The following is a 15,140-nucleotide window of genomic DNA, read 5'->3' on the forward strand; positions in this document are numbered from 1 at the left end:
GTCGTGAAGTTAGTAAAGCACTAAACACTTTATCAAAGTTTTAATAATATCGAATGCGTGTGCAAATTTTGAGAGGGCAATTTCCAAGGCAATGGCGTTTGAAGCAGACGATTTTTGCTCGCAGCGGAGATGGGCTTTTCGGGTTGGCCGGAGCGGGTCACGTGAATGGTGTGACGTCGCCGTGTCGTCTGCTGCATGAGTGAGTGAGTGAAAAGACGTTTATTGACACTGGTGGATAGAGGAGTCAACTTATTGACAAGTTTAAGGATGGTTGGTTAGGCGGGACATTGGCGATTTACATAACTCCGGTACAGCTGTGGTCCCGCCGTGGGGGAACGACCCCCTTATATGTGCATGTCCAGCCCGGTCTCGCTCAGGTAACTGAGCAGGCCGGACAGGACCGCGACGCGCTTGTCCCTTTCTCCCTCAGGTCGACACCAGGCTGACCAGGCTTCGAAGGAGGTGGGGCGGAGTTGTTGGTCTAACGCGTCCAGGGCTTTCGTTCTCTCCTCGTGGAAGTTTGGGCACTCCCATACGAGGTGATGCTCGTCGCACTCTACGTCGCGATTTGTGCAGTAGATGCAGCCCTTTGAGCAGGCTTCCTCTTCTCGCCGCAGCTTTCTTGATAACAAGCTGTAGTCGTGGTCTATTGCAATCGAAGCGCCGTCAACTCTCTTCTTCCTCTCGCGGGCCGCCCGCTCCCATCGCTGGGTGCGGGCCGGCGTGATGGCGGCGTGGGCCCTGAGTCTTCGCAGCTTGACCGTCTGATGCCGTCGAAAGAAACCCAAAGGAATGCTCGCTTCAGGGAGCTCGCCTTTGGCATTGAGCTTCATCTTTACTTCTTTTTTCATCGCCAGTTTAATGTTGAGGACGGTGCCCTCGGGGTCGTATAAGTTGAAAACGGACGATGGCGGTAGCACAGAGGGGGCCGCAACCGGGTCCTGGCGTCGAAGGTCGATACGATTAAGCTCTTCGATCGCCGCCCGGTGTGCCTTCTCGTTACCGTCTATGCCCGCGTGACCAGGAATCCACTCTACGCTTATGGAGAGTGGGTTCGGGTCGCGTCGCTCCAGTTCATGCGCTAGCCGGAAGATCTCTCCGACTGCGGCGTGTGCCTTGACCTGCGTTCTAAGTGCCCTCACGGTTGCCTGGGAGTCCGTGAAAACGCGCAATTTGTGAAATACATCGCTTGATGACACTGCCGTGTCCTTGATGGCTTCGAGTACGGCATTTACTTCGGCTTCCTGCGCGGATCCACAGTGTTGCAGTTCCTTGCATTTCGTCACGTGTTCATAATGCCATGCCGCTGTGGTCGCCACTCCATCCTTGAACGCGGCATCGACGTATACTCGAAGTTCGTCGTCGCCGTCGCCTCCCTTCTCTTCGTGCCGCCGGGCAAACTTGCGTCTTCTACCGGCGTTAGTCGTTGAATTCATCCTTCTCGGGATTGGACAGGCGGGGGTGACCATCGTCTTCTGCCATGGTGGGATGGGGTCCGGTATTAGTGACTGAGCGGTCTGCGCGCACAGAGAGCTCCACGGAGGCATGAGTTCTAATAGGGCCCTGCCCTGTCGGGTGTGCGCCAGTTTGGCACCGTAGGTTCGCTCCTGATTCTGCTCGATCTCTTCAAGGGAGAGCATCGGGACTGCTTCGTGCAGTAGGTCCAGGCGTGTGCACTTCGGCAAGCCCGAGATGCAGCGTCGTGCGTCGTTCATCAATGTTTCCAGTTTGGCCCGCTGAGCGGTGTTGAATTTGTAGAAACGGAGGCCGTACGAGATCTTGGATATAAGGGCGGCTTGGACCACGGTCTTCGCTAATCTTTCTCCCAGGCCCCCGGCCCGTGTCGCTAAGCGTCGGACGATCGAAAGTCCTTTCTTCCACGTGCTTCGCATACGTTCGATCCAGGTGCTTGGGTTGCCGCCCGAGTGGACGTTCACCCCTAGAATGTAGTGCTCGGCCACTTTGTCGATCTTCTGACCGTCAAAGCGCAGGTCTGCGTCGATCTTTTCCCAGCCTTTGCCAAAGGCTAAGTATCTTGTCTTTTCAGGTGACGGGTTGAGACCGACCTCCTTCAGGAAGTCGCTCACCACGTCAAGGGCCCTTTGGATCGTTGTCTCGGGAAAGGGCGCGTTGTCACTTCCCATAGTCCACGCCGTGATGTCGTCCGCGTAGACTGTGAATGCCAAGTCCGGAATGACGGCGAGCCGCCATAGGAGCGGCGCCATCGCCAGGTTGAAGAGCACCGGTGAAAGCACTGCTCCTTGTGGCACGCCTATTTCATTCGTCTTCTGTTCGCTGCTACAGTGCTTGCCGGTCTTGACCAGGTACTTTCGTCCGCTCAGGAAGGCCTTGATGAAGTTCAGGGGTCTGCCCCGCACACCCAGTTTTCGGGCCGTGTCAATAACCGTCGCGTGAGGTAGGGTGTCGAAAGCTTTTTTAATATCCACTGCTACCAGGAGTTGTGGGTGGCAATGCGTTGGCCGATTCACCAAGTACTCCCGAATGAGGACTAAGCTGTCCTGCGTGCCAAGGTTCTTGCGGAACCCCGTCTGGGCGGGATGCAACACTTCTCTTTTATGCTCAATTATCCAATCGATGCGCGCGAGCACCATACGCTCCATCAGTTTGCTGAGAACAGATGTAAGCGAAATTGGGCGCACGTTGCTCGCGCAGTCCGGCTTCTTCCCTGGTTTGGGTATGGGGCACACCCAGGACAGTTTCCACTTTTCCGGTATGTTTCCCTCGTGCCACGCGTTGTTGATCGATTTCAGCAAGTTATGTTTGACCACCTCCGGGAGGTTTTTGAGCATGGAGTTGGTAATCCCGTCAGGGCCCGCCGCACTCCGCTCGTTGCCTTTGTCGATGGCTGCCTCCATTTCCCACATAGTAAAATCTGCTTCGTACTCTTCGGCTTTCGATTCTTCGGGTTCATAAATTTTGGGGTCCGGGCTCGTGGCTGGCTGCGGGAAGAAGACATCTCCGATCTCGTCCAGTATCTGTGTGATTTCCTTGCCTTGCGCGAGGGCCATGTTTGGTGCTGTGTTGCCGCCTTTGCTCTTGCCCAGCATCGCGTTACAGACAGCCCACATGCGTCTGAGTGACGTCCGTTCGTTGAACTCTTCGCAAGACTTGATCCAGTCGTCCCTGCACAGCCTGCTGGCGTGTCGCTGCGCCTCCTTCGCGTACCTGTTGGCCTTGCGAATATCCCGTCGTTTGCGGGTCCGACGGTAGCGTCTCAGGTGGTTGGTTCTTTTGCGCCATAGGGATAGTAATCTGGTATCCGGAATGGGCGCTTCTTTTTCGATTAGGGTTTCGACTGTTGCGGCCTTGGCCGCGTCCCTAATCAGTTTTGTCAGGTCATCTAATTTGGTGCCCGTGGATCCTTCTAGAATGGTGCGGAAGTCGTCCCACACTGTAGTCTTTGCCGTCCTATGCTTCTTGTGTCGCTTTGCCCTGCCGACGATACACGTCTCAATAGGGTGGTGGTCGCTGCCCCACGCGTCCTCGAAAACTCTCCATTCGATGTTCCTTGCAGTATGAGGGTCGGCCCAAGTTAGATCAGGCGTGGTGTCTTGTTGGTTGATACTGGGCGCGGTCCGCGTCTTGGTGCCCGGTTCATTGATCAGGACGAGTCCCATATCGGTGGCCCTGCGCAGCAGCTCGGCACCTCGTGCTGACGATTTCGCGTAGCCCCATTCTTCGTGTTCGGCATTAAAGTCTCCTCCGACGAGAATCGCGTGCTTTCTCTTCTTACCGTACTCTCGTACCAGCTTCTCCACCCAGCCGTGGTCGATCTCCGCTCTCGTTTTCCTTGCCGTCGAAGTCCTAGGCCGGTAGTACACTGACACCACCAGGATCGGGCCGTCGCACTCGCTCTCCACCAGGACGGCCACTACCTCTTGCGAGTCGGTGCACCATTCCCGCGTGTCCACTTGCTGTTGGGGTAGGTCTTTGCGAACCAAAATAGCGACTTGCGGTTGCACTCTGGTCTTGCCTTTAACGGTCAGCGTCACACTCGGTTGGTCGTACTTGATGTAGCCCGTCAGTTTGATATCGGCCTCGTGGGTTTCCTGAAGCATAATAGCGTCTACAGGAATCTTTCGTTCGTGTAATCGCAGCTTGAGTTCGGACTTTTTGCCGCGCAGCCCCCGGCAGTTCCATTGAAGGGCGGTAAACGTCTTCTCGTTCTTGTAACGTCTTTGGTGTTGGCTCATAATTGGTTTATTGGGCCGGGGCCGCCGTCCCTATCCCATGCTGGGTAAACATAATCTGTAGTTGTTGCTGCATCTGCTGCATCATGACTTGTTGCTGTTGCTGAAGTTGCTGCTGGAGCTGTTGTTGCCACTGTTGTATTCTGTTCTCCACGAGTTGTAGGAGATCACCGCCGCTTGGGGTCGTGCCGGGAAGGCTGCCTGAGTCTCGCGGGTTAGGTTGCGTCGGCGGCACGTTCCGCGGCGGGTATTGTTGTCGATCTTGTTGTGGTGCGGCCACAGTGGCTTCACTGTTTGTTGATTTTGCCTTGGTGGCTGCGACTTCGGCTTCTTTCTTCTTTTGTTCCAGGACTTGTTCGTAAGTTACGGGGCAGCGTTGGCTCCGGCGACGTGCTTCGTCGATCTTCTGTTGCTCAATTCGGAGTCGCTGCTCGGCTTCTCGTTTACGTTTTCGGTCAGCTTCGGCCGTGGCCTTGGCTTGCGCTCGACGGGTCTCTTGTTCCTGACGGAGTTGATTTTCGTACTTCATCTCCAATTGTTGAATCTTCTGCAGTATTCTGCTGCTACTCTCCCTAAGTTGGGCTAGTTCCGTCGCCAGTCTGCTGCTGCAGCCGCTGGGCGTGCCTAAATGGGAGACAGAGTCCATGTTCATTGCCTTCGAATCTAGTGCTTGTCTGTAAGTCGGTTTTGGCTTTCGCTGTTCGGCCTGTTGCTGCTCCTGCGGTGTGAGGGGGGGGGGGGGGGGGGGGGGAAATCGTCCGGGTTATATGGAGCCCGGTTGGAGGCCCCGCCTTTTTTTCTGCTGCATGATGCCGCTCAGGCAATTTTTTAAAAAAAGTCAAGTCCTTGCGGGGCACAAAACTTAGCGCAAAGTATTTTAAAGTGTTCCATTATTGTGTCAAAAATGATTGCGATTTCGTACATTCCCACAATACTGGAAAAACAACGATTTTTTCACGTTCTCCATGCATTTCTGACCGCAGTTGGAACCTCCGGGCGTTCGCCGCTAGTCGCCGAGAGGCGGCGTTCTTGATTGCACTACTCTGCTCCGAAGGAGCTATATAGTGCTCTACCTATGGCCACATGCACTGAATGGATAACGGAGTCTTTGAAAGATAAAAACGACAGCATGTTTATAAATTCGCATTTAACTGCAGACTGGGAGAAAAATAGACACCACTCCGGTTTATATGCTTTTATATGTTCTGATATATCTTGTTCTATAGTCAGTTACAGGTTAAGAAGGTAGCGGCAAATGCCCCTCAAAGGGAATCAGATATCCATCCGCCACCTTTGCATCCAATAGCGTCCCACCGTTTCCGTGACGTCGCGGACAACGCGCGAGGAGGGTCTTGCCTTTCTGTACTGTACTGTGCCGCAGTCTGGGACCCCCCTCAGGCCACCTTATCCGCTTCTCTTGAAAGTGTGCAAAGACGTGCCGCGTACACTATCTTGCGGTGGCAGACCCCTCATGTCCCCCGGTACCGGGACATAGCTACGAATGATCTGCTGGCACGTGTGGGTTGGAACTCCCTGGCCCTACGCAGGAAAATCTCCTCGGTCCGGCTTTTGGCAACCTGCCTCCTGCCAGAGGCTCCCGAGGTTCCTCTTGCTCGGCAGCTGCGGCTGAACCGGAACGGTGGCCTTCAACCACTCTTTGCCCGCACTGACCGGCACCGGAATACCTTCGTCATCAGGGCAGTAAATCTGTGGCGGTCCCTGCCATCAGAGCTGACAGCGGGCCTGAGCGAGAAAGAAGATATAAGACCCATCTGCAGGGGGGCAATACCGCACTTGCGGTCCTAAGCAGCACGCAGCCGAGTGTTGTTTTGTTTGTTGTTGTTGTTTTTTTTTTTTTTTTTTTTTTTTGTCGTTCATGTAACTGCGGCACCACAGACCTCCTGGTATGGGCTCCTCGCCTTTTGTGGTGTCGCAACTCTTTCCGAGTTGAATAAATATTATTATTATTATTATTATTATTATTATTTGCTTTATCTTTCGACTTTGACTTAGCATTGTGGAAGCCACAAGAGGGAGATTAGAGTTCTCCCCCACCGACGGAAACAAATACGACTTTCGGGGATTAGCTTCCCCCCGATGGATACAAAGGCTGCTTTCAGGGGCTCGGTTCCCTCTCCGATGAATACAAAGGTCGCTTTCTTAAAAAGTGGGATCGGAGACAAGTGGGAATCCATTGAAGCGGAACAAGGAGCGTTGCCAGGGAACTCTTCTTTCGACTGCGGAGAGATTTGAAACGGGCGCATCACACTTGTGGGAGGAGCTTCTCCTACCTTCTTGACTTGTAACATACGTTCTTGTATATCTTGTATGATTCATATGTGTTTATTAGACACAAAAATTTCTCATAGAAATTAGATTTTTAACAGGGTCCCTCGAAGTACATGTAAAGTGTTCTAAATTTTCCTCCCTCGAGTCATTTCCTGTTTTCCGGTAAGGAAACCCTAGAAGAGTGTTCAGACCTGTTGCACGTGTTGCACTACCTTTCAGCCATAAATGTTCTCTGCACATGGACAATAGAAGGGTAGGAGAGGGCATGACGTCGGCCCTGTATCCTCTACAAGCCATGCTCCCTTGACGCCTCGCCTCCTTTCTAATTTTTTTCCTTACTCTCCTCACTTACCCTGTCAACGTGACCACATCACGTGACCGTAGCTAGCCTTCGTCTTGCTACGGTGTACTAGAATACACCACAGTCTAGACTTCGATCTGATAAAACCTACCGGACGGAGCGCGTGCAAGCCTGCAAGGAGTCCTTCTACAATCAACCATCCGTCTCACACGTGACATGTCACGCGCACCAATCGCCAAAGAGATCTGCGGTCACGCTGGGCACAAAATCGTTTAAATTTTTTAGGACTAGGCTTCACCAATATTGCAACCATAGAGATCATACATACTAACTCTAGAGGAAAAGGTCCGCCATTTTCCCATACATTCTGGCTGCCGCAAGCGGCGGATCATGCAGGCAGACCCTCGGGGTCCCAAACACGGTTACATCATTAGAGCAGTTTCGTGAACTTCAACAATCCACGAACTTACCGGTGGAAAGATATTCGCGTTCCTTTCGAAGCTTTCTTTTTATATAGCGCGCAGATGTATGGCCTCGCGTTAACGCTAAACTAAACCATATACCCGGCTTCGCCGGTGGGGCGCGGGTGGGCGCGGTTGAGGAATTCGAAACTGCGCAACCACCAGACTTCCGAGATTTCGACAGAAGGGAAGTTAATGCAGCGTAATGACTTCATTGCTTTTTATAAGCGTTAGAATAGCTCAGAATTTAGTTTACAACGTTAAATTATCACTGTTTATATTGCTGAGAGTTTTCACTCTTGGCGTTTACCATGGCAACGTTGCTTTCTTTCTCTCGTGTTCTGTCGCTCTCTTTTGCGATCGTTCACTCGGGACCCCGGGTGTCGGCGCACGGGATTTGCCACTCCTCCTCACCCACCTTTACCCCCCTGATTGCAACAGGTGGTGTTGAACGCAGAGCCGTATATGTAGAGAGTTTGGCCATTTGTTGGGAAGTATAGGAGACAAATGAAGCGGCGCCATTGGCCGAAAGCGGGCTGGGCGTGTTCCAGGGCGTCTTCAGAAATTCGAATGTGACCAACCAGAAGCCGGAAATAATACCCTGGCGGTGGTCGCGAGAAAGAAACCTGATAACTGCATTGGAGTAACTCTCGATGGCTGAAAATATGGTACACGTGATGTTTCAATCACACTCATCTGAAATGATGGTGGAAGAGTGCGACTAGCGGAAAGATCGACATAATCCTTACGCCAAACGCCGAGCGCCGGGAATCTGCCGTCAGAGCGGTCACACTCTGTCCGCGCAAAACAGAGTTGAGCGGCGCATTCGTTTCTTACGTCTTTCTGCATGATCATGATGAAACAACACGTACACCCTATTTTGAACTACAAAGAGTTACTACACTTCACTCTTACGCACTTATTAAAACCATACGAACATAGACCTTCGATGATCGATCGGCTCAGAATTGTTTCTCGCTACCACCGCTAGGGGATTCTTTTCGGCTTCTGGTTGGTCAAGAGAGCATGCCAAGCCCTCTTTCCGAGTCTGCCGCACGCCCTGGCTCTGCCCGCGCCTCCCATTGACCAAACTCTCTACATATACGGCTCTGGTTGAACGTGCCCCCTCCTAGTACTTCTATACTCCGTTTCACCTTCAGTCCGAGCGCAGTGGACGCCACGAGCCATCCCAGCCGATCCAGCGCCGGGAGAAAGTCGCGTGACCTGCTGGTGGGGCGGGGCGACACAGGGAGCTCAAGGTCGCATGACACTCCCTCAACGCCGCATTGGCTGGGATGGCTCCTAGCGTCCGCTGTGCTCGGACGGAAGGTGAAACGGAGTATAACCTCCTTGTCTCTGCAGCTTTCTTTCTCTCTTTCCCAGTCTTGTTCTTGCCTAGACCTCCGCCTCTGCGTTCACCTCCCCTCCGGTTGCATTTCTGCGCAATTTTTTTTACACCGGTAATTATCAGTAGTTTATTTTAGGGGGTACATTTTACAGCGTATAGGTGACATTCACTTGACGTCACTCGCTAGGTTCGCTGCCATCGCCCACCACGGTTGCCGACTTCGAGGTCTCTTGCTATCGCGAATGCCATCTGGCCGAACCTTTTGAGCCTGGTTTAGCAGTATTTTACAACCTTAAAGGGTCTTTTTGATCGAAACTAGTGGTTATTCTTATACTTTGGTACTTTTGAAGCGCCGTGGGAGTATTTTTTGTGTGTTTTAGTCAGGGTGTCGAACCGGAACCGAACCGAACCGAAAACCGGAACCGAACCGGTATTGTTTCCGGAACTGAACCCGAACCCGAACCGTTATATTGTTATCGCGATGAACCCGAACCGGAACTGAACCGGAAAAAAAATAACGGTTACCGGCTCATGTCAAAACGGTTCGGCCACGCGCTGTTGACAATGAATGTGCTATCAATGCCATTTGTTCTTAAGTGCCGTCAGCTGACACACACCTCGCTTACATATTTTTCTTCTCCACTCAGTCTTAGGAATATAAACGCTGCATTCCTGAATCTTGACAAACGCTGCATCCATGAATCTTGACATAGGAACCAGTATTGCGCTGGTCGCGGCTTGCACGGAAGAAAGAAAATTGGAAAGCTGTGCAAAAAAAAAAAAAAAATCGCGTCACGGGATTTAATTTTCTTACAATCTCGTAAATCCTAAATGCTGCTGTGTGCTCATTTCATAACACGTTTCTAGAACACGCGAGTTCTTGAAGCTTGCTTCCATCGGAATGAGAAAAGAAAAGGCTGTGGAGTTTGATAATATTTGAGGGAGAGAAAGAAATTTTATTTACAGTTGAAATGAGCATTCATGAATTATATCTGCGCTTCGCTGCCCCAACCACCGGTCAGAGTATATCGAGCTATGAATGGAAAATTTCCCGGGTCGTTCTACGCTTTGTGGTATCCTTAACCTTTTTGTAGTTGCAGACTAGTGCTTATTTTGATTGCTGCAGAAGCTGCTGAAGGGACCACAAAAACAAAAACAAGTATTTGAAAAAAAAACGGCTTTATACCAATAACAATGATACCAATTTTAACGCCACTTAAAGGGGTACTCCACCGTTTTTTTCATTGTCTCCTTATTTTTTTGAAATTTTGCTAAACTAACCAACAAACATTGCTAAAATAGTATCCCAAATATTAGGTCAAAATATTGTTTTTTCGCGAAGTTATTGAATTTACAGTTTTGATCTTCACCATGTTTTTCCAACTGAAAGTCTCTACTGGTAACAAGAACAAAGTGACGTCAGTGGAAGGCAGGGGTTAACTTTTTGGACTACAGAAGTTGTTCCCAACGGATTCGAAGCAGTTTCTTGGTGTCAAATGAGTGCTTTAGAAGCTCGCTCCCGTATCCGCGCTCCAGCACGGAACAAATGATTGGCATATTCTATTTTTAGACTACTTGCTCGACTGGCAAGCCTGCCTGCCACTGACGTCACGGCACTGAAAAGTGCGCGAATATTTGAATATCGGCTTTTGCACCATTTTCATTTGCCGATTTCACAATACCTATTATGAATTTCGCGATGCTAAATAGCATACCGGAAAGGCTAAAGGCCGGGGAGTCAGAAAATATAGTTAGTTGAGGTAGCTCAAAAAATCGGTGGAGTACCCCTTTAAAGGGACACTGACAGGGTATTTATGCTCGCCGATGTTTTTAGTTGTACGTGACATATGGGAGCTCAACTACCCAGAACAGAATTTGCGCCTCGAAATTCGGTTCCTTTCCGCCCGAAAACCGCCGATCAAGAACTGGCCGGTTCGAGTCTCGCTCACTCTCTTTTTCGCGGTCACGGGCCGTTTTCTAAGGTATCGATGCGACCACCAAATTTAATCAAAGTCGTGGGTCACTGAAGACACGCACTCAATATTAAAAATAGAAAAAAATATGAAACCCATTTTTTGTGGCTTCTAAAAAGCTTAAATACGTTGATTGAAAAAAAAAAGTTCCACAGACAACCGGAAGCATTCTGTGCGTTCGTCGTTTCGCGTATCGTGGGACTCGCGGGGACGGCGATGGCAGCGGACGACGGGCGTGGGACCTCTATTTCAGAACTGTCGTTCGCGGTACCGGCGAATTCTGTCTACCGTTAAAAGAGAAATGTTGGACTGATCAAAAGAATTGATATTCATCCCGCACGACACGCCCGGCCACCAAGCCGATTTGCACGAAGACGTCGCCGAGCCGTCGCTCCCTTCTCGTGGCTGAAGACAACGCTCGCGCAAACGTCAAGCACGACGTCTCTACTTCGAGTTGAATATGCACGCGTACGATTTCTTTACTAGGTGCGAATGTCCCCAAAGCGTAGTGCTTCCCGACTTCGACCCGGGAGTGCTTTTGCTAGAGAACAATCAACAGCAAACTTTCCAACTTACAGTTTACCGGCTGAATTATTACTAAGGAAAGAGATCCACCACAAACGGGATGCCCCAGTTGCTGAGGCAAGGCAAGAATCTGTTCTTTCGCAATCAAGCATCGTGTGGTACCTTACGACATCCGAGGGCTGTTCGGCTACGCTCAACCATCAACGGGCCACTCCAGGAGAATCTGCAGGATCATACGCTCTGAGATGTGGAGACAGGTCCGGTATTTTCGAACCTGCCTTAAGATACTTGCCCAGGGTGGACAATCCCACAGCGGCAGCGGGTCACAATATCGAGACTACCTCCTCAGAGCAAGTAGGATGACAGAGTTCTTCTGGTGGACATACGTTCCTCATCTCAAGAGTCTCCGAAATGAAGGTAGATGCACGAGGGGCGAGCCTGTTACCATCCTAGGCAATACAAATCTACCTGTAGAAATAACAAAGGTCTTGGAGAAAGGCCCCAAATTTTGCACGAAACCAAAAATGCACGATGTACAGATAGTGTCCACCATTCATGATATAGCGGCAAAAACTCAAGAGCCGTACCGACCACGGTGTATCGATGAATGCATGGATGTGGTGATGAAAGTGGGAACGGCACCCGCAACATGCAGTAAAACCAAGTTAGACAGCATTGTAGGGTATTTCCAGCAGAACAATTTAAACTTAATTGTTTCCGATAAAGAAGGAGGTTTTATTGTAGCTCCCCATGATATTTACACGAATAAGGCAAGAATGGCCATCGGGAAAATTTTTAAGAAACTAGAAGGTTACAAGTCCAAGTCAGTGAAGGCCAGAGCTCTACAACTGTGCCACAAGTTTGAGTTAGAGCAATTACGAAAACAGATAACATCAGCCGATAAAGACCAACTGGGCTTATTCTTCACCGGGAAAACACACAAAGAAGCGTGTCCTTTCCGTGTGGTCATTACAGAAAAAGGATCGTGGCAAGGAGCCATGTCAAGGTTCCTCCAACGGCAATTGGCAACCCTACGACTTAATGACCCTTTTCTGGTCTCCAATTCTGAGAAGGTGATTGAATATCTGGGAAACAACATCTTAACTGTTCGGTATGGCCTATCTCTCGATGTAGAAGACTTATTTTACTCTATACCTCACGAGGGGATGTTTACTGCTTTGAGAGAACACATTGAAGCCAATGGAGAAGTAGCCTTTCAGAACAACTGTGGAATGGCAGTGGATTCCTTCCTTGAGCTTCTACGGCTCTACTTGAACTCAACTGTGGTAACGTTCAATGGAGAACACTACATACAGAAGAGAGGAATCTGTATAGGATCCTGTGTAGCTCCTGCTTTGACAGATGTTTACCTCTCGAAATGTAATAGAGCCATTGATGACAGCCTTGACATTCCCCAGGTTAGTCATATATTCAGATACGTAGACGACTATCTTATCCTCCTCAATGCCCGACCCAAATGTGAGACACAGTTCATGGATTCCGTTCAAACGACATTCGAAGAACACGCCGGGGGACTAACGTTCACGCATGAATGGCCGGAAAACCAGTCCCTACAATTCTTAGATCTCAAAATAACATTCCACGAAGACAGTGTATGCTGGATGTACGCCCCACGAACAAAGAAAAGTCTTCTGCAGTACGACTCCTCACACACTAAGCTCGTCAAGAGAGGAATTGTTGCAAGTACGTTGGGGGCGGCTCTGAGGAAGTCTTGTGACCACACAGCAGGAGAGAGCTTTAACAACCAGCTGCAGAGACTTCACGCCTCAGGGTACCCGACTTCAGTTATTTCCACCATCGTAGAGAGCATGTTAAAACAACGTCAAAGAGGAAGTCCAAACCGAACAAAGATCCGACCTGTGGTAATGCCCTACATTCACCGTCTCTCCCATAACCTAAAAAGAGTAGCCGCAAAGTTTGAGGTTCCTATCGTCCTCACAGCGCCCGACAAACTTAAAAGATTATGCCCAAAAATCAACGAGCAGCGGGATACACACGACCAATGTAAAATCAACCATGCAAGAAAGTTCGTGGAATGTCAGAGTGGCATCATATATGAAATACCGCTGTCATGTGGGAAGGTGTATCTGGGACAATCTGGAGGTGCATCAATGTGAGACTTAGGGAACATGCACTTTCTCTAAACTCAACGCCAGCGGGCCATCTTGCTGTGCATGTGAGAGATTGCGGGTGCACACCAAGGTTTTCTGAGACTAAGGTGCTTAAACATTTTAAAGAACAAAAGACTAGAGAGGTGTACGAGGCGTGCAAGATCGCGAATAAGGGCCTAGCCTGCATAAGTACGCCTTCGATTGCTTTGACGGCGAAAGAGCTCCAATTTTTGAATTTTAGTCCCTAAATTATTTTTATTCCTGTTTTCTTCTTCTTTTCCCTTCTCAATTTTCATTTATGTGGAAGCCAACGCCCTTGGGATCACCGTCGGCATCGTGATTCTTCTTCCTTTTTTCTGGCTGTGACAACCAGTAACCGTTGGGTCACCGACAACTTTGTAGTTCACTTCTGAATATTTGTACGTGGATATATTCACTTGGGTTACTTAGAAATGCAAATTGTCATTCCGTTAAATTGGCCCTTAGCTTTAATTTAATAATATTACAGCACTTGACACCTTCCTTCTCTTTCACTACATCATTATTAAAACCTCAGTTGTGAGTCAGCGCTCTTTCCTTCCTGTTGTCTCTTCCTTACGTAACTTATTTGCGCTGTTTAAGTGAAGAGGAAGAAGAAGCCGTTCGGAACGGCAGCAAGGAATATGATGTCTGGTGGAAACATGCACCGTATCGGCCACTGGCCGAGTTAACCCCGTATCGTCTGACAACAGTACAACCGACTACAAGGTAATCGTTCCTCGTTTTCCAACAGGCAACCTGATTTTAAACTCCGTATTCCTGCACGCAGACATAAGCGCTAGGCCTTACTCAGCGCCAGACTTTCGCGACGCCCTCAGAGACGTAATAGATCTCCAAGATGTAAAGGCAACCGGACAATACCAAATGAGTCACATTTGGATGGTCACCTGCACAAACGCGCTCGCGAAAGCGAAGCTGTGTCAACAAAGAGAACTTCTCGTGAAAGGACGAAAATGTCTGGTTATAGACCCAGACACTCGCGACATCAAGATAAAAATAATTTGGCTACCAGACCATCTTGAAGACCGACGCGTCGCTGAGGCCCTGCAGGCCTACGGAACCGTGCGGAGCATGAGCCGGGAGAAATGGAGATGCCCCGGCATGGAACATATGGACACTTTAAACAGAGAAGTGAACATCACACTTCACGACGACATCACGATTGAGAAGGTGCCACATCTCCTGAAGATTTTTGGATGCCAGTGCCTCCTACTCGTGCCAGGCCGCCCACCTCTATGCCTCAGGTGTAACAGAGTGGGGCATGTTCGCCGCCAGTGCAAGACCCCCCGCTGCTTTAAATGTGGACGGTACGGACACACGACTGATACTTGCGTCACAACGTATGCAAGTAAGCTCCTTGGACCAAGAACCCAGGAGGCCGAAGAACAGAGCGAGCTGCTTATGGATGTCACGGAGGTCCTTGGCGCATCGGGGCACACACCACCGGCATCAACGATCGAAAAGTTCGTGGAGCAGGAGCACCCAAGAGCAGCACCTGCCATCAACGAATGCAAGGATGACCCTGGGGGCCCCTCGGAGCTACCTCCACCTGACGAGGACGGCGCGTCATCCTCATCATCAGAGTCAACGATTGTCGGCGAAGTGGATACAGAGTGTGACGAAGAGCATGACGAGGTAGACGTGGAACCCACCACCATCGTACCTGCCTCTGAGACATCGAGACCATCCGATGAACCAGAAGGAACCTCAATGCCCCTCCCGACCAAAAGTTCCTCTGCCGACGAGCTCCCTTCCAAGAGGTCCCAAAAAAGACCGCCAGCCGGCAGGGGTGCGGCACAAGCCATACTCCAAGCTACTGGGGAACCTCAAGGGTACAGAGAACAACACCTAAAATATCCTG

At 50.2% G+C, this 15,140-nt stretch overlaps 1 protein-coding gene across 1 annotated transcript; it reads right to left on the minus strand.

Moving 5' to 3' along the window:
- Positions 1-206: 206 nt before the first annotated feature.
- Positions 207-3,380, minus strand: LOC121835025. Its single transcript, XM_042288914.1, has one exon. The coding sequence runs from the start codon at positions 3,087-3,089 to the stop codon at positions 345-347; it is 2,745 nt and encodes a 914-aa protein (XP_042144848.1). The 5' UTR covers positions 3,090-3,380; the 3' UTR covers positions 207-344.
- Between the last annotated feature and the right edge of the window lie 11,760 nt (positions 3,381-15,140).

Source organism: Ixodes scapularis, unplaced genomic scaffold (genome assembly GCF_016920785.2).
Source record: "Ixodes scapularis isolate PalLabHiFi unplaced genomic scaffold, ASM1692078v2 PGA_scaffold11__112_contigs__length_91849675, whole genome shotgun sequence".
In the NCBI taxonomy this organism is placed as follows: Eukaryota; Metazoa; Arthropoda; class Arachnida; order Ixodida; family Ixodidae; genus Ixodes; species Ixodes scapularis.